Raw genomic sequence first — 27,144 nt, forward strand, 5'->3', positions numbered from 1 at the left:
TTCACAACATTTAGGCTGTAAATTGTCTTTGTGCAGGCACATGCATGTGTGCGTGTGGTGGGGAGGGGACCTACGCACGGTTTCAATATTGCACCAATGTCAGCAATGGCTGCAAACTAAATGGACATTCTTCAGAATGAGTCTTAAAGTATGTTTTACTTCAGGACACAAATACACCTCTCTACTTGTAAAGACTGTAAGACATATTTTTAATGTAAAAAATACGTATGCATATACATGTATATATATACACACACACACACATATATATATACAGGAAGTGATATACCGTTCCCCAATCCTATTCCTCTCCCAGAAGTTACTGCTTTGATGTAGCGTCATAGATTTTATCTAAACATATTCACATCCAAAGATATGAGTCCCTGCCTACCTATGAAATTCAAGTAATACACAGTTTTGTGTGTATGGTTGCTTGCTTTTCACACAGATATCAATGGTAACATACTGTTCTAAAACTTGCTTTGTATGATTTATTGATACATCTTGGAGATCGTCCAAGTAGATCTACCTTGTTCTTTTAAGTTGCTGCATGATATTCCATCGTGAGGATACACTAGTCTTTAGCCATAACTACACTGACAGACCTCAGTGGTTTCAGACTGTTCACTGGGGTAATAATGGTACTGTGTCCCAGTCTGTGCTTTGTACACATGCTGGAGTGACTCTCTAGGACAGACACCTGGGCATGGAACTGCTGAATGGGAGCGTAGGGACATTTTAATCTGGAGAACTTTTTCATTATGATCAACAAAACATGATGTATCCTCCATGAAGCATGTCAATACCACAGGCCCCTAGAAAGGACTGCTGCTGCCCAGGATGACAGTAAGAGGTCTGTGCAGTTCATCAGTGGGGTGGGGTTGGGAGCGGAGGGGAGAGGGATGGCAGGGATGGATCCTCGGGGGAGACTTTAATGAAATCACTTTGTGTCTGTGTGTCTCAGTGGTGTCTCTGGGCTTATCAGTGAGCTTCCAAGTACTCAAAGGCAAATACTGCTTCTTTTCCTTTTTTCCTCAATCTCAGTAAATTTCCTGTAGTCGACCTCAGCCCCATGAGATGGTGACAAGTCCAGATCTTTGAATAGGGGAAGAGAACATGATGATAGCAACAGGGTAGAGAAAGCTGACTAGGCAGGCCATGACTGAAAGTTATGGTTATTTATTAGAAATATATCTTTACAAAAAAAGTCTCCATGTCATCCACAACTTAGTGCATGCAGGCTTTTAGAAAAATGGCTGTTTTTACCAGAAGTGTCATTATAGAAAAACATGTTTGTAAAAGGTTGGCTAAAAGTATCTTTAGAAATGATCTGGTATTTTCCTGAGATGACATTCTTTGGGTAGGAACATTTGTACTTTCATCTACCCCCCACCCCCACCTTACGAGCTATCTCCTACTTGTCCTCATTATGGTATCCATTTCAAGCTTTTACTGTTGTTGATTTCTTTTTTAAGGATAAAAACACCAAAATTAGAAACAGAAACCTTGTTCATATCTGAACTAAGCATAAATTAACTCTGAGCTAGAATGGGAAAGTTCTCTTAGCAGAACTCACACTCTACAGCATGCTCATTTGTGGCCATCAGAAGCCTTCTTGACAGGCTGCCATAAGGATCAGCTTGAAGCACAGCACCTACCAAGCCAGTCCTCTGCGCAGGCCACCCGTGCACCCTGGTGCCACAGAGGCAAGTCCAGACTCCCTAGTCTGGCATTCAAGGCTCCACCCGCTCTTCCAAGCTTACTCCCGCCTCTCCTCCCACTGACGGGCTTCACTGATCCCCAGGGGTCTTCTTTACTGACTACATTCCACCCAAGCTCCAGGCTTTCTGGCCTCTGAGCATTTGCTCATGCTGCTGCCTCTGTCTAGAACTTTCTAAGCTTTCATTTTTTTTTTTTTTTCAGGTCCGCTCTCTCTTTGCTCCACTTTTTTTTTTTTTTGAGATGGAATTCCGCTCTTGTTGCCTAGGCTGGAGTGCAATGGCTTGATCTTGGCTCACCACAACTTCCGCCTCTTGGGCTCAAGTGATTCTCCTGCCTCAGCCTCCCGAGTAGCTGGGATTACAGGCATGTGCCATCACACCCAGCTAATTTTGTATTTTCAGTAGAGATGGGGTTTCTCCATGTTGGTCAGGCTGGTCTTGAATTCCGACCTCAGGTGATCCACCCACCTTGGCCTCCCAAAGTGCTGGGATTACACGTGTGAAACACCGCGCCTGGCCCAGACTCACTTCTTAGTGCCGCCTCCTCTTGAAGTCTCCCTGGCCCTCTGCCCTCTCTTGAGGTGCTACTTACTTTCTCCCAGGGGCTAGAGCATTATCTTTCCCATCAACTGTGAGCTCCTTGAGGGCAGGAATCACATCCCTGAAACTTCCTGAGCTCCATTGTCACACCCAAACGAAATACTCATTGGAGCTTTCCAGATTTTGGTTTTCAGATTAGAGATGCTCAACCAGTAAGTATAATGCAAAATATGCAAAAATTTGAAAAAACTCCAAATCCAAAACACTTCTGGTCCCAAGCATCTCAGATAAGAGATACTCAACCTGTAATTTCTGTGACATGTCCAGAACTGTGCCTAGCATCTGGAAGACAAGAGTTAATAAGAACTGCCATGAGACTATGGAGAAGGATGCCACAGGGGACTCCCAGGTCTCTCCTGGCTCCAGCACGCCATCACCCTGTGATTCACGCAAAGAACCCTGTTCCACTCTGTCTCTCGGATATAGCAAACTATGCAGGCATCCGTATGTGGGGGTGCCAGCCAGACACACAGATCGCAGACATCCATGACCACATTGTGTATGTGCCCCCACATTTTCGGACTTCATGGAGACCCTGTATTTCTTCTGCATCTCCTGTGCATCAGGAACTGTTCTAAGCCTTGGGCCGTCTAGTATCTGTGGTGACAGGCAGCACATCAATACAGATTTGCATTTTGTCCTGTTGGTTTGACTGGCTGTGAAAGGCCGCTGAGGTTGCACACTCTACCTGGGCGCAGGCCTGTAAGCTCAGAGCTGACATGCAGGGCACGGCTGCCAGGGAGGCAATGCTGCCTCTCCTGAGGCTGGCACACAGGGCTCCTGAGGCAGACAGATCCTGGCCTCACCCCTCTATAGCAGGCCCTTTCTCCTGCACCCCGCCAGCTCCCAGGTGACTGGGTGAAAGCACCTCCTGCCTCCGTGGCAGTCACGAAGATCAACTGTGACAGACACAAAGGCTGCCACCTCCTGCTTCCTTTGCTTTATGCAAATACAAACACCAAAACATGTCTGAGACTGTGCTACTTCGTTCCTGTGGTGTACTCTTGCCAACATGTCAAAAGGCAGAAATGCAAGGCAAGATATTCATCTCAATTCGTACCTGGATGTTCTTCAGTGGCAGGGTTTTCTTCAGAGTCTTTTGAAGGGCTCTGTGAAACTTTCTCAGAAGATGTGGATTCTCTTGTCTTTGTATTTGGTTCTGGTTCCAGCTTAGATCTAAAAATACATAATTAGCAGTCAGGTATTTTATTTCCATAACAGGATTCCTTTTTGACAACAGAAGAAGTCACATGTGACCCTGCAATTTTGTCCTGTGCCCCCGTACTGGGGAGCAGTCACTGCTTCTGGGCCCAGTGGCTATCCGGACACACCTCCACTGGGGCACTTAACACTGGCATTGTTGCCTGCAGGGTAGAGATTGTGCACGCCCTCTGCATTTGCAGCCATGGCACAGTGACCAGCATGCAGGGGCAGGCTACGGTTGGTATGTGCTGAATATGCTCCATAGACTGACACCACACTCAACAAACCCAGGAAGCTGGATTGATGCTCACCCAGTAATAGACACTAATGCAAAAAGACTGCTGAATATGTTATTAATTATAATATATAATACATATTATACATATATTCATATGTATATATACCCCACACATATATACCCCCAACATATGTATACCCACACATACACACACCACACACATATATATACCACATGTATATACCCACACACATATATATACCCTCCCACATATATACCCACACACATACCCACACATGTATACACACAATATATATACCACATATATATACCCCCACACACATATATACCCCCTACATACACACACATCCTCTACAAACTTACATGCATGTATATCCCCCACATATACACACATACCACATACACATATTCATATATACTCACCCACGTACACACACATATATACACACACACATATACACACACCATGTATACATACCCACATACATATACTACATATATATACCCCCACTCACATATATACCCCCTACACACACATACACACCATATATGTACACATATGCATATATACCCCCCACATATACCCTTCCACACACACATACACCTACACACACATATGCATATGCACACACACTGATATATACTCCCACATGTACACACACATATACCCCCACATACACACACACATACAAACACATGCATATATATCCCCTACCCATATATATATACACACACATACCCCCCAACATATATACTTACACATACACATATATACCTATACCCACACGTGTACATGTTCTAAGTCACATCTTAATATAAGTGAACTCTGAAAGCACAAGTCCTTAAATACCCACTCGAAGGCACAGACTCGCTTCAGGACTGAGTCCTCTGCACTTGGCATTCCCCTGCTTCTTCCCCACAGGCTCTTCCCAGGACATCATCTCCCAGGACATCATCTTCCTTCCCGCCTACAGGGCTTGGCTGAGTTTCACGTACTCAGAGAGGCCACCTCTGACTCTTCTATCAAGGAAAGGCTGCCTCCCACTCCTCTGCACCTGGTTTCTCCATAGCAGTTATCACAGTCTATAATCTGTTTATTTATCTGTTGGTTGTCAGCCTTGCTCCTAGATCCCAGATTCTGGATTAGTGCCTGGTATTCAGTTTCATAAATATATGTTGAATGAATGAATGCATTATAAATACAAGTAAATGATTAATAAGAGAAAAAATTTTGGTTATGAAACAACGGACTTTGTAATAGCTTTGCTAGAATCTACATAAACACTATAAAATTATAGTCAGAGTGCTAAAAAGATCTAGGATAAATTCCATATTGTTAGGCAGAGAGACTATAATTAAAGGAACAATGTAAATGCATATTAGGGTGATATTACTAACTAACATTTGTTAATGGCTTATATAGTGGACATTTTTTCTAAGCAATATATATGGATAAATTTATTTAATTTCGAATATCCCCATTAGGTAGGTACTAGCATTAACAACCTTTTAACAAAGGAGGAAACTGAGGCGTAGAGGAAGTTAGGAAACTTGCCCAGGTCACAGTAAGCAAATGGCTGGGCTGGGACATGACCTCAGGGAACCTAGCTCTGACGCCCATGCTTATAACAACTGCTCCATGTGGGGTATATTCTACCCATCCTGGGCTGTGGGAAAAGACTTCTGTGGTCAAATCAGTCTGAGAAAGTTGAGTCAAACCTAGACAGGTGTTTCACTATATAAGTTTTCAGAGCCTTTAATATGCTCAAATACATTCTAAATTTCCAAAAAGGATGGCTTTTGCAAATAACCTGATTGCAGAGACTCTCTTCATAGAGTTTTTTGAGAGTAGTTTTCAAAAAAGATGATTTAGGAAATGCTCCTCTACAAAATTTAACAAAAAAAATTTTTCAAAAGTAACTGTGTTATCAATCTTTTTAATTGTTCAGGTTACTACAGCTGAGTCATAAAACTTAGTGCCTTGAAACAGTGAGATTTATTACTGATCAGTGTTTCTGGGGTCAGGAATTTGGGAACACCTTGGCTGAGTGGTTCTGGCTCTGCGTGTCTCAGGAGGGTACAGTTAGAAGGCAACTAGGGCTGCAGTCATCTGAAGGGTTGACCAGGGCTGGAGGGTTCACTTCCAAGGAGGTCACACACATGGCTAGCAAGTTGGTGCTTGCTGGGAGCCTCATTTCTTCTTCATGGAGCTGCATGAGTGTGTTACTGGTGCATGGCAGCTGGCTGCCTGCAGGGCTGGCAGTCTCAAAGACTTTGGTGGAAGCTTCAATGCCTTTCATAACCTTGCCTTAGAAGTCAGAAATCATGATCCTAGCCATATTCTACTGCCCAACGCATTCGCGATGGTCCACTAGGGTTCTAGGGGAAGAAACTCAGACTCCAATTTGCTTTCTCAATGGAGCAGTGATAACATCACTTTTTAAGAAGAGCATGTGGTATGGGATATATTTGGGGGCAGCTTTCTTTGGAAAATACAATCTGCTATTCTAAGTATCAAAATATGCACAAAGATAAAGTTATAAGGATATTCACCACAGCACTGCTTATAACAACAATAACAAAATGACTTAAATGTTCATCATAATGTACCTCATTTACAGTTGGAAGATACAATGAAAGAGATGATTCTACTTGCAATAGCCAAAACAAAACAAAAGAAAGAAAACTAACAATATCAACAAAAACTTTAGAATAAACTTAAGCCCAAAGCCCATATGTAAAAAACCAAAAAAGACTTATGAAAGACACAAAGGAAAGAAAGGACACATCATTCTTGATAGAAAAAGAAATATAAAGATGTTAGTTCTCCCTAAGTTAATTTATAAGTGTAATGTGATCTCAATTAAAAAAAAAAATCACCAGGTCCCATCCTGAAGCTGGACAAATCAACTATGAAATTCATCTGGAAATAAGCAAGAATGGTCAGAAAAAGTGTAAACAAATATTGAACTCTAGTTAATGATATGCATACTAAAGTATTTAAGGGGAAGGGCACTGTTAGAAGTTTACTCTGAAATCTATTTTAAAAAGAGGCTAAATGAATATAGAATGATAGGCAGGTAAAAGCAGCATGTATAGTAAAATGTAAATGCTCAAATCTAGGGTATAGGTATATAGGCGTTCATAGCAAAATTCAATTCTGCCATATGTTTGAAAAGATTGATAATGAAAATATCATGAAGATTAGGAAGGGGAGGGAATAATAGCCAAGAAAACCCTAAAAAACCAAGTGTGGTATTAAGGCATGAAAAGATTGACAGACCAATGAATAGGATATAAAATTCAAAACCGGACTCAATTGCATATGTGTATTTAATACATGATATGGTTTAATAAGTTGCACTGGGATAATTGGTAGTTATATGAAAGAAAAAATGTTTTCCCTTTGCCTACACTGTACACCAAGGTAAATTCCAAATGCATCAGAGATATACACATAAAAAAATGAACCACACATGTGAAAAAAAAAATGGGTGAACCAAGTGTGGTGGCTCACCCCTGTAATGTCAGCACTTTGGGAGGCCGAGGAGGGCGGATCACTTGAGGTCTGAGGCCAGCCTGGCCAATATGGTGAAAGCCTGTCTCTACTAAAAATACAAAAATTAGCCGGGCGTGGTGGCACACACCTGTAGTCCCAGCTACTCAGCAGGCTGAGGTGGGAGAATTGCTTATACCTGGGAGGTGGAGGTTTGCAATGAGCCGAGATCACCCACTGCACTCCAGCCTGGGTGACAGAGGGAGAGTCCATCTCAAAACAAAACAAAGCACCATGAGTGGTGGGGGATGTTGACAGTGGTGAAGGCTATTGGTGGTGAAGGCTATTAGTGTACTGGCGGGTGGGGGGACAGTGAAGGGGGTATATGGGAACTCTTGGTACTTTTTGCTCAATTTTGCTATGAACCTAAAAACTGCTCTTAAAATAACAAGTTTATTTAAAAAAAAAAACAAACCCACCATAGGTAAAGTAAAAAGAGAAAAAGACCAACAGCTCTACAGTAAACTAGGCAAGAAAGTTCACACAAATGTAAATGGCTTTTAAACACATGAAAAATGCTCAATCTTCCTCATAAGATGATGCATATCAACAACTACACTGCGTCATTATTTCTTGCCTACTGGGACTGGTGAAAACACCCAAATGTGAAGACATGATGGGTGGGTCAGGCTGTCAAGCAGGGCACTTCTGTGTATTGATGGTGAGCGTGCCAAACAGTGTGACTCCTATGGAGGGGACCTTGGTAATACCCTGCAAATTAACATGTATTTAATCTCTAATCCAGCAATCCCACTTACGGGACTCTATCCCAAAGATATAATGATAATATGAAAAGGTTATTGATTATAGCAACTTTGTAATTCAATTTTAATATGGCGAAAGCCTAGGAAAAATCCACATGTCCATCAACATGGAACTGGTGGAAGACACTCTGCAGTACTATGGAGCTGTAAAACAGAATGTATACCTTTATATAGTGCTCTAGAGCAATCAAACAAGATGGGAAAAAGCATGTACAGAAGGGATCTTCCTTATCTGATAAACATGTACAAAATCTACAGTGAGCATCATACTTTATGATAAAAGCCTAAGTGTTTTCCCTAGGATGAGGAACAAGGTAAGGACCTGGTAGATGTGAACAACAGAGGAAGAGAAAACAATTACAAAATCATTTTATGAGGCCAGTATTACCCAGATTCAGAAACCTATGAAGATATTACAAGAAAATTAGAAACATATCTTCATGAACATAAAAGCATCTTTAATACAAGCAAACTGATTTTAGCAATATATAAAGACAATAATGTATCATGACCAAATGGGGTTTAACCCAGGAATACAAAGTTGGCTTAACATTTGAAAATCGATCAATGTAATATATCCCCTTAACAAAAAAAGAAAAAAGCCTACATGATCATTGCATTAGATGTAGAAAAAGCATTTGAAAAAGTCAAGATACCCTGATGATAAAAACTTTCAGCAAACTAGGAAAATAAGGTATGCAATAAAGGGATGACTCAGCAGGTTTGTGGTGTTCAAATTCTGCACATTCCAAGGAAAAAACTGGCCCTTGCTTGGCTCCTGGGAGATAACCTCTAAGCTCCTAGAATATCTTGTCTGATGACAGTATCTGTATACCTGGGGACATTCCAGATAGTTTATGCTAACAGTGTGATTTATGACTGGGGGCCTGGGCCACTGTATCAGTGCACGGCAGACACACTTGACGGCAATTGAAGAAATGAGGGCTGCCATGTGGAGGTTGCTTGGTGGGAGGATGGCTAAGTGAAGGTGCTATATAAACTACATTCTTTTTACAAGCAGTAGTGGTTCTCCTGTGCAGCCCACTGCCACTGGACTGCTCTATAAATAAGCTCCCCCAAATAAACTCCGTTCTGTTTGTTGGCTTGGGGTCTCTTCTTCAGCCTCTCTGAACCAAGTGCCATCCCCACTGAAGTTAACAGGGGTCTGACATGACAATCAATTTGACCTCTGGAGGGGATGGCGACTGAGTTAACTATGGCCTGCTATGCTAGCACTTCACATCTACATCACTGACCCCCAGTGAAGACCCTGAACACCAAGGCTCAGGTGAGCTTCCCTGATTGACAGTACATGGTGACACAGGTATTGGGAGTCACATATTGGGAGAATTAAGTGCGTCTACACTATTCCACTAGGAGAGGACAGCTAGAAGCTTGTACCTGGTCTCTCCTGGACTTTGTCCTATGTTCCCTTTAGCTTTGGTGATTTTAATCTGTATTCTTTCACTATAATATACTGTAACTGTGAGTATAATAGCATTTCTGAGTTCTGTGAATTCTTGTAGGCAATCCCTCAATAAGAAAGGAAATTTCCTTAACCTGATAAAGAACAGCTACATAATACTACTTCTGTGATATACACATAAAAAAATGAACCACAAATGTGAAAAAAAAAAAAAAAACAACAAACAAACATGGGTGCACTGGGTGCAGTGGCTCATGCCTGTAATCCCAACACTTCATACTTAATGGTGAAGTATTAAATCCTTGTCCCTTAATCAAGAGCAAGGAAAAGATGTCCATCCTAAACACTTCTATTCAATATGGTACCAGAGGTCCAGGCCCTAGCCAGTGCAATAAAACAAGAAAGGAACAAGAAATAAAAGGCATAAAGATTAAAAAGCAAAACTACTGTTATTCATATATGGTATGATTATGTATGTAGAAAATTGATAGAATTTACAAAAAAAGGCCGAGTGTGGTGGCTCACGCCTGTAATCCCAGCACTTTAGGAGGCTGAGGCAGGTGGATCACCTGAGGTGAAGTCAGGAGATCAAGAACAACCTGGCCAACGAGGTAAAATCTCGTCTCTACTAAAATACAAAAATTATCTGGGCATGGTGGCGGGTGCCTGTAATCCCAGCTACTCAGAAGGCTGAGGCAGGAGAATTGCTTGAACCCAGGAGGCAGAGGTTGCAGTGAGCCAAGATGGAGCCACTGCACTCCAGCCTGGGCAACAAGAACGAAACTCTGTCTCAACAACAACAACAACAACAACAACAACAACAACAAGAATTTACAAAAAAAGCTACTAGAACTGCATGTGGATTACTCACAGTTGTACATAGATCAATATACAAAAAATGTATTTCTATATACTAGCAATGAGAAACTGGAAAATAACATTAACAAAATGGTATCATTTACAAGAGAATTAAAAAATCCAGGAATAAATCTAACAAAAGATGAGCAAGATGTCTACACTGAAAATAACAAAATATTGCTGAGAAAAAGAAATTTAAAAATAAAGTCAAAGACAGAAATAAATGCAAAGATATACTATGTTTGTGGATAGATGTTAAGATGCCCATTCTCCCCAGATTGATCTATAGATTCAACATAATCCCTATAAACATCCTGGCAGATTTTCTGAAGAAACTGAAAAGGTGATTCCAAAGTTGATATGAAAATACACAAAAATCTAAAATAGCAAAAAAAGTACTGAAAAATTAGAAATCTGAAGGATTTACAACTAGCTGATTCCAAGACTTATGATAAAACCACAGTAATCAAGACAGTGTGGCAGTAGAATAAGGACAATCAGACCAATGATACTGAATAGAGTCCAGAAGCAGACATATACATGTTTCGGTCAACTGACTTTTGATGATGATGCCAGGTCAATTCAGTGAGAAAAAGAAAGTGTTTTAAACAAACATTGATATAATAAATATTTATATACAATAAAATAAACCTTAATCCCACCCAGATGTTTATATAGAATAAAATAAACCACAACCCCATCTCATTCTATCAAAAAGTTGGTCTGAGACAGATGATAGACCTAAATAAACATACCACCCAGAATCATAAAGCTTCTAGAAGAAAACATAAAAGAATATCTTTGTGACCTTGGGGTAGACAAACTAAAAATTAATGAAATTCAACTTCCTCAAAATTAAACATTTCTGCTCACCAAAAGACACCATTAAGAAAACAAATAAACCATAGAATAGGAACAAATATTTGCAGCATGTATCTAAGGACGTGTATGCAGAATATACAAAGAACTCCTATACAAATCAACAGCCAAACAATTCTCCAATACAGAAATGAGTAAAAAACTTCAACAGATACTTCCCAGGAAGAAAATGAATGGTCAATCAACACATGAAAAGGTGATTAACAATATTAGTCAGTGAGGAAATGCAAACTAAACCCACAATGAAATACCACTCCACATCCAGTAGAATGGCTAGAAAAAATGGCCAACGCCAATCGTGCCATGTGGAGGAACTGTAACTTTCACACATTGCTGGACAGTGTGTCAAATGGTGCTATCACTTTGGAAAACTCAAGACAGTTTCTTACTAAGTCTCTACTATGACAACCCACTTTTAGGTTGTTTACCCAAAAGAAATGAAAAGATAGGTCCACACAAAGGCCTGTAAAAGAATGTTTACAGCAGCCTTATGCATTATAGCCAAAAAAATGGGAACACTTAAATGTCCACCAACAGGATGGATAAGCCAGTGGAGGTACTTTGATGCAATGCAGTACCGTTCAGCAATGAAGAAGAACACAGCCAGGGTAAGTCTCAAAAAAAAATGTGTTAAGCAAAGGAAACAAAGCCAGCTAAAAACATAACTTAAAAGAGAAACCTATTTAAAGATAAACTGAGGATTTGCTCCATGTTTGACACTAGGTATATATATATGCTTATTAAATTTAGCATCTGTGACTTAATATTTTACCTCAAATATTAGTTTGTGGGATGTAGGAATTGAGCAACGTGACACATGAGCAAATTTTTAAACTAGCTTGACAAGATACTCATCTGCCAGAAGTTTCGGATTTTTTTCCAGTTACTAAACGACAAATAAAATTTCTTAGCCTGTTTTCCCACCTATAAAATGGGGCTCTGACTATCTTTCTTGTTAGAGTTACTGGTTTGTATGTGCTTACTCAGCACAGTCTACATCACATAATAAGAGCTCAAAAATTAGCTATTACTACAACGATTACACTACTGCTGCTGCTGCTATTATTACTGTGAAATAACAAAAGGCAGAATGGTTTAATAAGACAATTTTTTTGTGAAGTCTTAAAGGAATATACATTTTTTTCCTCTGACAAGATGCAGACCAATGGAGGAACAGAAGAAAACTGCTGAAACAACCCATAAATAACGCAAATAATTCAGAGAAAAGAGTACAGTGGTAAAATCTGTACAAGGGACTCGGTAGGGTCTTCAGTGCTGGCCCAACTAGCTACTGATCTTCTGGCTATTACTATGGAGGGGAAGGAGCCTTGACAGAGCAGCAGGGGAGTGGTCTGGGATGGTGACCAAAGGCTACCACCTTTGGTTGAGTGGTGGGGGGCTTTCTCCTTGGTCACATTGCACAGTAGACTGACCTGATGCCCTCCAAGGCTGTCCTGGCTGTCAGATTACTCCAGCAATTCCACAAATCCCATGACAGTCTAGAGGTGAGAGTCCTTAAACCACTGGTTGACTGGCTGCCTTGAAAAAGACACATTTACAATGGGATTTGGAGAAAACAAAGGGCTTAAATTCTAGAATGCCACTATTTTTAATGTGGTCTTAGATGGGTTTTATTTTATCCTTTTTTTTTTTTTTTTTTTTTTGACAGAGTCTCACTCCATCACCCAGGCTGGAGTGCGGTGGCACGTTCTCAACTCACCACAACCTCTACCTTCCAGGCTCAAACGATTCTTGTGCCTCAGCCTCCTGAGTAGCTGGAATTACAGGCGTGCACCACTATACCCAGCTAATTTTTGTATTTTTAGTGGAGATGGCGTTTCACCATGTTGACCAGGCTGGTCTCAAACTCCTGATCTTAAGTGCTCCACCTGCCTTGGCCTCCCAAAGTTCTGGGATTATAGGCATGAGCCACCACACCCAGCCAATTTTATTCTCTTTGTCCAAGTTTTCTTCATCTGCAAAACGGAGAAAATACCACCTTTCTCAAAGACTTATTTCGAAGATTAAATGGGATCACTCATGAGAAAGTGCCTGGCATGAAGCCTGGCACACAGTAGGTGCTCCTCTGGTTTACCACCTAACCTCTAGGCCTTGGTTTTCTTTTTTTTCTTTTTTTTGACACGGAGTCTCGCTCTGTCGCCCAGGCTGCAGTGCAGTGGCCAGGTCTCAGCTCACTGCAAGCTCCACCTCCCAGGTTTACGTCATTCTCCTGCCTCAGCCTCCCAAGTAGCTGGGACTACAGGCGCCCGCCACCTCGCCCGTCTAGTTTTTTGTATTTTTTTAGTAGAGACGGGGTTCCACCGTGTTAGCCAGGATGGTCTCGATCTCCTGACCTCGTGATCCGCCCGTCTCAGCCTCCCAAAGTGCTGGGATTACAGGCTTGAGCCACCGCTCCCGGCCGGCCTTGGTTTTCTTAACTGTAAAATGGCTTTCAGTATCTTTCATTCCAACCCAACACCACAGGGTTCATTCTGGCTTTATCCCTTTCATTCTTCTGAGTGAGAAACCTGGCTTCCAATATCCTTCCAACAATATCTACTACTAAAGTTGTTGCAAATGCTAAAAAAGTAGTAGACCACACTAAAAAAGTAGTAGACCAAAAAAAAGTACCTTATGAAAAATATTATTACATTACTTCCATTTCTCCCTTGGACCCCATTTTTTTTTTTTTTTTTTTTTTTTTTTTAAGATAAGGTCTCACTCTGTTGCCCAGGCTAGAGTGTAGTGTTGTGATCATAGCTCACTGCAGCCTTGAACTCTTGGGCTTAGGTGATCCTCCCACCTCTGCCTCCTGAGAAGCTGGGACTATAGGTGCATGTCACCACATCCAGCTAATTTTTAAATTTTTTGTAGAGATAGGGTCTCACTATGTTGCCCAGGTTGGTCTTAAACTCCTGGCCTCAAGCAATCCTCCCACCTTGGCCTCCCAAAGTGCTGGGATTATAGGTGTGAGCCACTGTGTGCAGCCCCCAACTCTATTTTGACTGGTTATCTCAATAATATCCTTTATAACAAGAGCATCACACATTGCTCCTAACTAGTACTTCTCTTCAGTCTCCTTTGTTTGGAACAGCTCTTCGGTCTCCTTGAGTTTCATGACCTCAACACACAATCATGTGTCACTTATTCTGTAAGGATCTCTGAATTTGAGTTTGATGTTTCCTCGCGGTTGGATTCAAGTCTTGCTTCTCTGGCAGAAATCACAAAAGTGATGCTTTCTTCTCGCTGCATCCTATTAGGTTGTGTGTTTTACTTTGCCCACTTGATGAAGGTGGTGACTGCCAGGTTTCCCCGCTGTCAAGTTATTCTCTTCTGCTTTGTAATTAGTAAGTACCAGGGGGAGGAGTGCTTTCACACTATGTATCAATTTCAATCTTTCAATTTATTCATTTACTTACTCCTATTTAGATGGATTCATAATGTCCTATCTCATTGAATGGGTTATAAGGTGCTACTGTCATTTATTTTTATGCTTAAGTTATCTCTGATTTGGCCAGTAGACGCCGCTTCAAATTGATGGCTGTGTCCTTTAGACATGTCCTAACGTTCTGAGCCCTTCCTTGTTCCAGGTTTATTTTATATGTTCCCTGCTCCAGTTTAAGAATCAGCCATTTCTCTAAGAGGCCTGGCTCCCTGAAGGTGAAATTGGTATTCAGAAGACAAGATCTGAGTGCTAACTATGCTTATTGCTATTACAGTGTCACTGTTTCCAGGCCTTCTCAGTGGCCAGAGCAAGAAAATACATGCATGCATTTTCATACATGTGTATAAATGTGTACATATACACACATTTACAACCACAGGTACTTCTGTATTGATCTTTGGAAATTGAAAACTGTGAATTCGTGCCAGTATCTTTCATTTCCACCCAAGACCACAGACAGGGCTTTTCCCCTTTCACTTCTCCTATAGTGAGAAACCTAGCTTTCAATATCCTCCTTTATTTATTTAGAGACAGTGTCTCGCTCTGTTGCTCAGGCTGGAGTACAGTGGCTCAATATCAGCTCACTGCCACCTGCACCTCCTGAATCAAGTGATTCTGGTGCCTCAGTCTCCCAAGTGGCTGGGACTACAGGTCATGCTAATTTTTCTTTTAGTAGAGATGGGGTTTTACCATATTGCCCAGTCTGGTCCCGAACTCCTGGCCTCAAGCAATCCAACTGCTTCGGCCTCCCAGAATGCTGGGATTACAGGCGTGAGCCACCACACCCAGCCGCCTCCTTTATTTATTATTTCATCTATTCTCCTAAATGTAACCACCCGCCTCTAATACCCCCCTCCATTCCTCTCCAGCACGGATCAGTCCCTCTCCTGACTTAGGCTATAACTGCCCATGCTAAGCCACCTTCTCCCTGCTTGGGTCAGGCACCCTGCCCTGGAAAACTGCTGCTCCCCACCACTGCAGATGCCCACCTTACCCCTGCCTCACTGCATGGCTTCAGGACTGACTTCTTCAAGAAGCAAAGGGCTTCACCGACTTTTAAATAAAGGACTCCTTTAATGTCTGTCATCCTTTGTGTCCAGAGGATGCTAATGTACGAGTTTCCAATTTAAATGAATCAAAGACTACAGTGCAGCAGACTCAAAGTTGAGTGCCTTTCTTTTTTTTAAGTGATAAAAACACATTCTAATTATATACAGAATGTCTACTAAAGTCCTCAGGGAAATTACACATTAACTAGTTGAAGCCAATTTGGGGGAAAGAAAGCAATTTTCAAAAAGCCATCAGAAAGATCGGTTTATGCCCCATGATTTATTTAAACTGATTTCTCTAACTGAAGGCTGAACATTTCAGAACTGCAATCAAACAATTTCTACCTGGCCAGCATCTGTTTCCAGGTCCCTTATTAGAAAACCCTCAGGGTTCTATTTAAAATTTAAAAAGAACCACAAAGAGATAGAAGAGAGGAAGAGAGACAGATTTTTCAGTTTTGAGACAAGAAAATATGTGGGAGGTTTTTGCAAACCTTAAATACAGCCTGCTACAGTCATTAGACAAAAGTAATTTTCCGATTTCAGTGTGGCTCTTATACAGCCGTACCTTGCTTCAGTATGCCTTGCTTCACTGCACTCTGCAGATACTGCATTTTTCATTTGTTTTTACAAATGGAGGGTTTGTGGCAACACTGCATGGAGCAAATCTACTGACGCCATGTTTCCAACAACATGTACTCACTTTGTGTCTCTGTGTCACATTTTGGTAATTCTCAAAATACTTCAAACTTTTTCATTATTATTATATTTCTATGATCTGTGATCAGTAATCTCTGATGTGACTTTTGTAACTGTTTTGAAGTGCCCAAAGCTCGTTCACATAAGATGGCATACTTCTTAAGTGTTGTGTGTGCTCTGAGTGCTTCCCGGCCCAGTTGTTCCCAACTCTCTGCCTCTCCTCAGGCCTTCCTATTCCCTGGGGACATAATCCAGGCCAATGAATAAGCCAGCAATGGCCTCTAAGTGTTCAAGTGAAAGAAGAGTTGCATGTCACTCACTTGAAGTCAAAAGCTAGAAATTATGAATCTTAGGAAGAAGGCGGGTCAAAAGCCGAGACAGGCTAAAAGTTAGACCTCTTGTGCCAAACAGTCAGTCAAGCTGTGAATGCAAAGGAAAAGTTACTAAAGGAAATTAAAGCACTACTCCAGTGAATATCCAAATGATAAGAAAGCAAAACAGCCTTATTGCTGATGGGAGAAAGTGTGAGTGGTCTGGAGAGATCAAATCAGTCACAACATTCCCTTAAGCCAAAGTCTAATTCAGCGCAAGGCCCTAACTAACTCTCTTTGATTCTGTGAAGGCTAAGAAAGGTGAGGAAGCTGCATAAGAAAAGTTGAAAGCTAGCAGAGGTTGGTTCGTGACATTTAAAAAAAGTCAATTCCATAATGTAAAAGTGCAAGGTAAAATAGCAAGTGCTGACACAAAAGCCGCAATAAGTTATCCAGAAGATCTAACTAAGATAATTGATCAAAGTGGCTATACTAAACAACAGATTTTCAATTTACATAAAACAGCCTTCTATTGGAGGTAGATCCCATTTAGGACTTCCATAGCTACAGAGGAGAAGTCAATGGCTGGCTTCAATGCTTCAAAGAATAGGCTGACTTGCTTGTTAAGGGCTAATGCAGCAGATGATTTTAAGCTGAAGCCAATGCTCACTTACCATTCCAAAAATCTTGGGCATGGTGGCACATGCCTGTAGTTCCAGCTACTCGAGAGGCTAAGGTGGGAGGACTGCTTGAGCCCAGGAGTTCAAGGCTGCAGTAAGCCATGACTGCCACTGCACTCCAGCCTGGGTGGCAGAGTGAGACCCTAACTCAAAATAAACAAAAAAACCTCACATTTCACAAGGCTACAGTTGCTACAGATAGTGATTCCTCTGGCAGATCTGGGTAAAGTAAATTGAAAACCTTCTGAAAAGGATTCACCATCTTAGACGCCATTAAGAACATTCGTGATTCATGGGGGGAGGTCAAAATATCAACTTCAACAGGAGTTTGGAAGAAGTGGGTTCCAACACTCATGAATAATTTTGAGGGGTTCAAGACTTCAATGGAGGAAGTCACTGCAGATGTGGTGGAAATAGCCAGAGAACTAAGATTGGAAATGGAGCCTGCTGCAATCTCATGATCACACTTGAATGGATGAGGAGCTGCTTATTATGGATGAACCAAGAAAGTGGTTTCTTGAGATGGAATCTGCTCTTGGTGAAGAGACTGTGAACACTGTTGAAATAACAAGGAAGGGCTTAGAATATTGAATAAACTTGGTTGACAAAGTGGCAACAGGGTTTGAGAGGACTGACCCCAATGTTGAAGAAGTTCTGCTATGGGTAAAATGCTATCAAACAGCACTGCACACAATAGAGAAATCTTTCGTGAAAGGAAGAATCAGTTGATGCAGCGAACTTCATTGTTGTCTTATTTTAAAAACTGCTACAACCACCCCAACCTTCAGCAATCCCCACCCTAAATCAGTCAGTAGACATCAACACTAAGGCAAGGCCTTCTACCAGCAAAAAGATTACAACTCACCTAAGGCTCAGACAAACATTAGCATTTTCAGCAATAAAGTATGTTCTGATTAAGGTATGCACATGACTTTTTTAGACATAATGCTATTGCACACTTTATAGTATAAACAAAGCTTTTTTTTTTTTTTTTTTTGAGATGGAGTCTTGCTCTGTCACCCAGGCTGGAGTGCAGTGGCCGGATCTCGGCTCACTGCAAGCTCCGCCTCCCGGGTTCACGCCATTCTCCTGCCTCAGCCTCCCGAGTAGCTGGGACTACAGGCACCCGCCACCTCGCCCGGCTAGTTTTTTGTAATTTTTAGTAGAGACGGGGTTTCACCGTGTTAGCCAGGATGGTCTCGATCTCCTGACCTCGTGATCCGCCCGTCTCGGCCTCCCAAAGTGCTGGGATTACAGGCTTGAGCCACCGCGCCCGGCCTAAACAAAGCTTTTATATGCACCAGGAAACCAAAATGTTTCTGTGACTTGCTTTATTGTGATATTCACTTTGTTGCTGTCTGGAACCACACCTGTGATATCTCCGAGGTATGCCTGTACTTCTTTTATGCCTCCAACAAAGGCTCTGGGTAGAAAGAAGATCCTTTTGATATATAATATCATGGTACTATAATTTTAAAACTAGCTTTCGGACAAACGTATCCACTCAGGCACAGGTACTGTGAACCCCAAAAGCAGGAGATGTTTCACACTACCTCAGTGACGCCACCTTTACCACTACTCAGTCACTCACTCAATTTACTGGACATATACTACATACTAGGTGACTTTCTAACCCAGCGCTACTCCAAGTGTGGTCCATGGAACAGAACCAGACCATGGACTGTCTGTTACTAGTCTGCTACAAGGTAAGTACAAAAGTGAAGAGTAAGCATCAAGAAACATTTATAGCAATCTGACATTGCCATTTAATCAGTGGTCTCATTTCGCTGGACAGAGCATAGACAAGCTCAGGAGTTGTCAGACTACTGTGGTGAGTTACTGTGGCTGTAGTCCAGGCATCCCGGACCTTGAATGCCATGCTGTTTAGCCTTTGTAAGACACGGAAGCAAGGGAGTGATAAAATCACACGTACATTTTAGTCAGATGCCTTGTGCCTAAAGACGAGGAAAGGACAAGAAGGAGGGCGTTGAATGAACTACACTGTGAAGGGTCACATCATTATTTCCCTCAAGGTCTTTTGCACAAAGTAATTGGCACAGGGCAGCTAACGATGTGGCAGGAGACAAGGCTATACTTTGCTGTCTAAATGAGAACAATTCCCATCTGACCAATTTTAATGTGTATTTTAGTCGAGGCCTCTGCTGAGAAACAGGAACTAAGGTAGCAGCAAAAATCTCTTCTTCCTTTACTTGGGTACCTGTTAAGTCCACTTGGGATAGTGAAGGAGAAATCTGCATTCCTCTCCCAGGTCAAAGAGATTGAGGTAAAATGGCTCAAAATGTGCCAGCCTCATCAGTTTATTAAGAGACAAAATGGGCAAGAGCACAGATTTTGGACCAACAGCCTGCTTGGGCTGAAACCCCAGCTACGCAGCCTGTGGGACTGTGAGACCTTGGGTGAGTGGCCAAGCCTCCTGAGCCTCAATTTCCTCATTTGTAAAATGAGGGAGGAATCAGTACCTGCCTCATGAGGGTTTGTTGTGGGCTAATAAAGTGACTAGCATGGTGCCTGGCACACAGTGAGTGCCCCATAGCACTAGCTATGGCATTTTGTGAAGAAGTTCAAATATGGTAAGTTGCATAGGGTAAGTGCTCTACAAACTTTAACTGCTATTATTAGTAGTACTATTATTAAGAAACACCAATGAAAGCAATACTTACAATCTTTTCTTATCCACCACTCTTTTAACTCGGATGGCTCTCTGTTCTGAGTAAAGTTTACAGACTCCTGTTGCAGGGGAAAATACCAGAAGAAAGACTGCTTAAAACAGCTTCTCAGGCAAAGGCATCATTAAATATAATGAGACACTACAGTCTTCAGCTAGCAAAGCTAAATTCTGCATCACATCTATTGTGAAATGCCACATTTGACCTTTAAAAGAAAATGAAATACTTTTTAAGTAATCTTCAATGAAATCCAAAACAGCAGTCCTGTGTTCCTTCACTTGCTGGGAATGTATCTCCTTGTGAGCTGTAACAGAAAAGGACAATGTTCAGGTCTTCGCATTCAATTATCCTAAAGAGCAATTCATCAGCTTCCTCACAACACTTTCTTTATTGAGAGTATTTTTTAAAACACAGCTATAAAACAAGTCTTGTGTCAAGACACTACATTTTTAGAAGAGTAAGATTTATTAGGCTTCACAAGAGTGAAAGATTAAACCTGTAGAAAAACTATAGTCAAATAATTTATGGTTTATCAGAACACTTAAGGATAGTATTTGATGCAGCCACTTCTTGAATGCTGACCCCCATCTGTGTTAACAGCATCCAATGCTCAAGCTGACCTTCAGGGAACATGTTTAAATAATTGAAATCACACACTCCTCCCTGCCTGACCCTGTGCTGCTTTTCAGCCTTTGGTGCCCCATCCTCTCCCCCAGGCCACTCACATTCTGAGGGTCCCTTAGACAATGAGTCAAACTTTCCGTCTCCAGGAAACCTTCTATGACTCCTAGCCACACAGATGCCTTTCTCCTGGGATCCACCACACAGAAATGTGCTAAAAGGCCTTACCAGACCTAAAGTCTGTGCCACTGGTTTTGGTAAGACAGTGACCACTGACTGAGAGATTGACTGCCTACTGTGTGCAGGTGCTCTGCTAGCACTTTACATATGTACTGCTAGTAACTAAAATAGCAATTCCGAGTTTTCTCATTTCACACATGAAGAAATTAAAGTTCAGAGGCAATAAACAGCCCAAGGTTAGATGGTTTCATATGTAAATGTAGGTGTTGTTAATATTCCTGTGTATTTTTTAGGTCTCTCAATGAATATATATGCCCTTAAGGGTAGAGGGTATGATTTCTGTCTTTACTATAGGGCTGCCTAACCCAAGATTCATGTGGGGGACTCAGGAGCTCTGTGAAATTGCATATAGAATTTTGTGTATGTAAATTTTTCTGGCAAGAATGCCTATTGCTTCCATCAGAGTCTCCAAGTGGTCCATCAGCATTCTAATAAAAACCTCCCAAACAGAAGTCTGTGTTGTGAGCACAACAGCATCTGGCAGCTTTGAACTCTACTTACTATTTAATGTACTCTGTATATGCCTAAGCAAATTAAAAAAGAATCAAGAAAGAGGCGTGACTTGGGAAGTCATCTCATTGTCTCAGTGAGAATTAAACATCAATGAAAGTGAGATAATAAGCACCCTAGTGCCAGATATGGTTCTAAGCATGCTGTAAGAATTTAACTTAATTCTCATAACAACTCTAGAGATACATCCCCTAATTGTCTGCATTTCATAGACAAAAAACAAGGCCCAGGGAGATTAAGTGACTTGCAGAGGGCTATATGACTCAGACGGGTGGAGTTGGGGTACCACCTAGGCAGTCCTGGATCCAGAGCCTTCCTAACCTTGAAGGTTTGATAGGAAAGTTTACTTGAATATTACAAGTAGAGAGCTTAAGTACCCCGGGCTGCTGTCAACCCCTATCCCACTAAATGCCACACAGAACAGAGGCACACATAAGCATACACACATACACACCCACACACATACAATTTGCCACACAGAACAGACGCGCACGTGGCGTGCATGCGTGCGCGCGCACACACACACACAATTTGTCTTCACTGTCCCTGGCCCCTAGGTAAAGTTTTGGTTCTGTTTGGAGAGGTCCTTTCCATCTCCCTGCTCCCATTGGTTTAACTTGAAAGATGCAGCCTTTTCAGTACTTTTAACAGCTTTGGTTAAAACACTGATAAGAAAGAAAAGATTTTAATGTTCTGAAACCTAAATCAACATAAGAAGAGAGAATTTTAACCGGCCACACCATATGAATTCTGTTTAACTACCTGCTATATTCATGGTTGCCCGTTTGCATCTTTCAGAGCACTTTACCTTCTGTTCGTAGTTGTTGAATTGCTTCTGAACAGGTCCTCATGAATATCTGGGCATCCTGGTCTATCTGGTCTCGTTCTGTGTCTGTCATCCTCCCGTATTCAGACATGGTATGGCTAAAAAAAGACAGCAAAGGAAAGGGCAGCAGCAAATGATAACATAATATAGTCTGAGTGGGATGGGAAGAGAAGAAAAGGCCTCCCTCATCAAGTGACATTTAAGCTGAGACTTGAAGGGTGAGAAGGAACAGGCCAGGTGAAAAGGTGAGAGAACCATCTAGATAGATAGATAGTAGAACTAACACATATGAAGAGTGTGTGGTAGAAAACCCTCCGGAATAGACCCAACTGACGTAAGCCAGATGGGGAAAGGGAGAGAGAGAAGGAGCATGGAGTGAGGGCTGCAGCATAAGCTGGGCTATGAAGAATGTAGGCTCTGCTTTGAGAGCAATGGGGCAGCTACTGAGGGGTCTCACACCACACAATGACCGAATCAGAGGGTGAAGGGTGTTCCCGAAACATTTCAGGCACACTCCCACCTCAGGACCTTTCCATGTGTTGGTTGTCTCCTCCTCTGGAATGTTCTTTCCTCAGATAGCAGCATCAATGGATCCCTTACTTCTTTTAGGTGTTTACTCTATGTTGCCCTCTGAATGAGGCCTTCCCTAATCCTTCTTTACAAACTGTCCCTTCCCTGACATCTTCTATCCCACTTCCCTTCTTCCTTCCCCACAAAGATACTTATCCCACTCTAACATTCCATATATTTTACGTAATCATTTCTTTTCTTGCCTGTCTCTCCCCCTTGTAAAAATGTAAGTTCCACAAAGGCAAGGACTTCTGTTTGTTCACTGCTGTATCCCCATCACCAAGAGCAATGCCTAGCATTTTTAGTAGGCTGATCAATTAATAAATCAGTAATCAAATACTTTTGAATGAACTGAACAAATGAATGAGTTGGAGAATGTGCTTGATACACAGCTACGATTGTGCTGTCTAGTAAGTTCCTCCTGAACCAATTTTTTCCCCCACCTCAAGACGGGTAGGCATCGCTGTCCCAAAGCCTTCTCTAGGAAACTTCAGGCACAAACAAACAGGGAATACATCCATCCTGAGGACAGGCCCTTCTAAAAAAGAAAGGGGTGAGATGAGCACAGAGTCCTCACTCCCAATCACCTGATAAGCATCCCCTCCTCCCTTGGAGTCACCCCTACCCCACGACCCCCACCCCACTTCCACATTTTCTGAGGGAGAGTTGAAAAGGAAACCCCATAGCCTCCAGCCTCCTAGGGAATAGACGATCCTCTCTCCACGGAACTTGAAGAGTGACATGGAATTAGTTCCTTATTCCAATGCTCCTTAGGATCTTGTTCTGTTAGTTACTTAGGCTTGGGATGGTAACCATGAGAAAATGGACTCCGTCCAAGGGAAGACCCAACAGTGAGACAAAAGCGCCAAGCCAGCAAGCTCAATCCCCTCTCCCCAACCCCAGCCCACCCCCAATCCCAGATGAATGGCTCCCCTCTGGGGAGGAGCCAGAGTAACAAGCAGAGGGGCCAAAGCCTCAGGTTCATCCCTACTAGGAACCTTCTCATCGGAAATAGAGGCTAACGGGGTCAGGGACAAATGAATCAGAAAGGTACCAACTTAGTGAATATGTACCCTGCAGACAGAAGAGACCTAGAAATGACTAGTTCCAAGAACATTAGATTAACATCCTCCTACTCTATATTTTGATTTAATGGAAACCCAACTCAGTGAAATTGAAAAGGTCTAAAGGTTAATTTGATAAAACTGATTATTCAATTAAAAGGTAATGTTCCTTTAGGAAACATTATATATATACATTAACCTTCTAAATTGAAAATTGACAGTATGGTTATTCTATTAGTAAGAACAACAGAAACCAAGAAAGTTTTTTCTCCCAGATTGTTTTGTTGCCAGGGTATTGTGGAAAAGGTCCATCTACCAGAAGTGGAGACATTATTTTTAATTAAAATCACTCAGAGATCTAGCCAGAGGCTATCTAGGTTACATGCTGTTCTGCTCTAGTAAAATGTCATTATTAAAAAAAATTAAATGGGTCAATAAAGTCTGAGTTCTACATTCTGGAAAAAATTACAGCTTCCTAATTGTGTCAAACTAACAAAGCCTCATAGGTCTGAAGGCAATATTTCTACACATATTCTTTCAATTCCATGATCATACTCCACATAAAATGTTCCTAGGAGCAGGCCAAGGCCTGCACATTGCATTGGGAGGGCAGAAGAGTGAAAAAGAAAGGCTTTAAGCTGTCTACTACCTTCGGGAGGGAGAACTTGATGAGAGATAATAAGGGTGGCCTTTCTTCATCTGGACAGAACCTGGGCTACTGGGGGGATTGCTTATTCCCTAATCCTCATGTTTCTGTGGGAACCAACTTCCCCGAATGACACCTTGCTTCCTCCCAGAGCCTCCTCCCTCTGGCCCCCCGGCAGAAAGCACGGGGTGTGCATTACTCCTCACAGCTTTCTCTCCTCTCTTTTGCCTACTTAGAGACAGCAGAGGTTCTGCTCTGTTCCTCTCTCTCCTATGTTGTAAAGGGGCCTGTCCCTGCTGTCTGTGCTCCAGGGGCTGCGACTGCTCAGTGGCACTAATGGCTGAGTGAGTGTCTAATTCAGGAGCAGAGTATCAGCAAGGCCACCCGCCTGCAAACCTAAGCTTTGTCTACCGACCTAGATTTTACCAATGATAAAGGGTCTCCACTGTGTTGATCTGACTCCTGCCTCTGTTTCTTTCTTTCTTTCTGCCTCCTCCCAACTCTCTGGCAGAAAACAGAGGTGGGTTTTGTCTTGTTCAATAACCAATACCCTCCAACCCCCAGGAACCGCATCATAGGTCAAATGGGGTTCCAATTCAATTATCATTCACCAAGAGACTTCTGTGTGTCAGGAACTCTCATACCCATCTAATTTAATCCTCACAAGAACATTTTCCACATTTTATAAAAAAGAAAACTAGCACAAAGGTGAGTTATAGTCATTCACATGATAAATACATGGCAGGATCGGGATTGGAACTTAGGTGTGACTGACCCCAAAGCCCATGCTCTTTCACAGGGACCAAAACAGGGGGTGGAGTAGAATTCAGTATGCATGAGTTGGCAATGAACAACTGGCTTTGGGAAAATGAGTAAAAGACTGAGTTTCTAGCTAAGCACCATGTCATATGCCTACAGTCCCAACTACTCAGGAGGCTGAGGATCACGTGAGCTCAGGATTTTGAAGCTAACCTGGGCAACACTGCAAAACCACCTTTAAAAAAAAAGACTGAGTTTCTAGAATGAGGCGATGGACCTAACAAGACGAAGACTGCCTCGGGGACAACAGTTCAATCTCCTGAAGTTATCTGCCTGTAAGTGGCAGAGCTGGCACTGGCCCCCAGGGAACCTGATCCTCAGTCCTAGCATTTGCTGCCCTTGTAGCTGGGAAAGGGGAAGGCTTAGGCCCTCTTTACTGTACTGAGACGAGAGTCCATGCTGCGGTAGTCTGGGAACACCGAAAAACAGTGTGCAGGAGCCTCCTTTTGCTGTTTGAGTATAATAACTGCCTTAACATCACTATTACATTGAAAGCTTAAAACAACTACAAAGTTCCAGAAGAACACCTGGATGCCACTGTGTTGTTCTTTTCACATTGCATTTCAATCATACTGTCTGCTTTGAACCTCTCCACTGCTACCTGAGTGATTATCCCTCCCACTACCGGCTTTGCAAAACTTTTCTGAAAAGCACCAGAGAGTAAACATGTTAGACTTTGTGGGCCTTGTAGCCCATCATAGCTACTCAACTCTGCTGTTGTAGCATAAAAGCAGCCCTAGACAATATGTAGACAAATGAACGTGGCTGTGTGCCACTAAAACTTTATTATGGACACCGAAATTTGAATTTCATATAATGTTCACATGTGATAAAATATCGTGACTATTTTTCCCAACATTAAAATATGTAACTACATTTAAATGTATATTTAAAAATGTAGATTTGGCCTGTGGCTGTATTTGCTGACCTCTGGTACTGGAGGAAGACACTGAGTTTCACAGATTCATATGGTTCGTAAGGAGTGGTGTGAATCGAACCAGCACTCAAAGCATTTACTTTGCTGGATGTCTTTTCAAGGAAAAGGGAAGTTAAAAAGGGATTTCTATAAAAGATATTTACAACCACTTCGTCAGCCTAAGTTGTCAGATACTAAAGAAAGAAGCTACAAATTGAGAGCTTTATACAAGTTTTGTAACATTTTACAAAATCCCTGTAGCTTCCATTTTCACAGCCTATCAAATTAGTATTTGATACACATACACACCTTTAGAAATAAAAATGACACTACGATCTAGTGTTAACCAACTATTTTAACTGAGAACTTAAAAATAAGGTTTTCTTGGTACTATGCATCAGAATAATTATATAATTAGTTTAGTATATTCCAAAATAATGCAAATGAAATGCATTTAAAAAGCATAAAATTGCCTATGTATGTTAAGTGTAAGCAGACAAAACATCAAGGATTATTTAAAATTCAACTGGGGTATAATTATTTTTCTCTGTTGGAGAATTTATAGGACATATTTCCATTTTTGCATATAATGACAAAGTCAAAAAAAAGCAGGATTTATTTTATATTCTCTATCTTTGTGACAGGAAGGCTTCTGAAATACAACCACTCCTTGTTTCATAAAGATGAAATCCTAAAAAGATGCTCCTAATGATGTTACCTTATCTGTCAAATCCAACTTTTTCATTAATTTACATAACACATTTGAAGATGAGTCCTACGGTAAAATGCCATCCT

At 41.6% G+C, this 27,144-nt stretch overlaps 1 protein-coding gene across 5 annotated transcripts in view; it reads right to left on the reverse strand.

Moving 5' to 3' along the window:
• The window catches only part of STX18 (syntaxin 18), a 126,072-nt gene that overhangs the window by 24,640 nt on the left and 74,288 nt on the right, over positions 1-27,144 (reverse strand). For 2 of the 5 annotated variants that reach the window (XM_017958568.3, XM_003898466.5), the window contains exons 3-6: positions 22,317-22,432; positions 20,364-20,441; positions 20,132-20,198; positions 3,382-3,497 (exon numbers count right to left, since the gene is read on the reverse strand). In XM_017958568.3, coding sequence (XP_017814057.1) covers positions 3,382-3,497; positions 20,132-20,198; positions 20,364-20,441; positions 22,317-22,432 — 377 coding nt within the window. Of the gene's footprint in view, positions 1-3,381; positions 3,498-18,820; positions 18,874-20,131; positions 20,199-20,363; positions 20,442-22,316; positions 22,433-23,347; positions 23,454-27,144 lie in introns of those variants that run through there. The other 3 variants (XM_021938214.2, XM_021938213.2, XM_009206519.3) reach the window with 3 other exon arrangements.

This window comes from Papio anubis, chromosome 3, assembly GCF_008728515.1.
Source record: "Papio anubis isolate 15944 chromosome 3, Panubis1.0, whole genome shotgun sequence".
Lineage (NCBI taxonomy): Eukaryota > Metazoa > Chordata > Mammalia > Primates > Cercopithecidae > Papio > Papio anubis.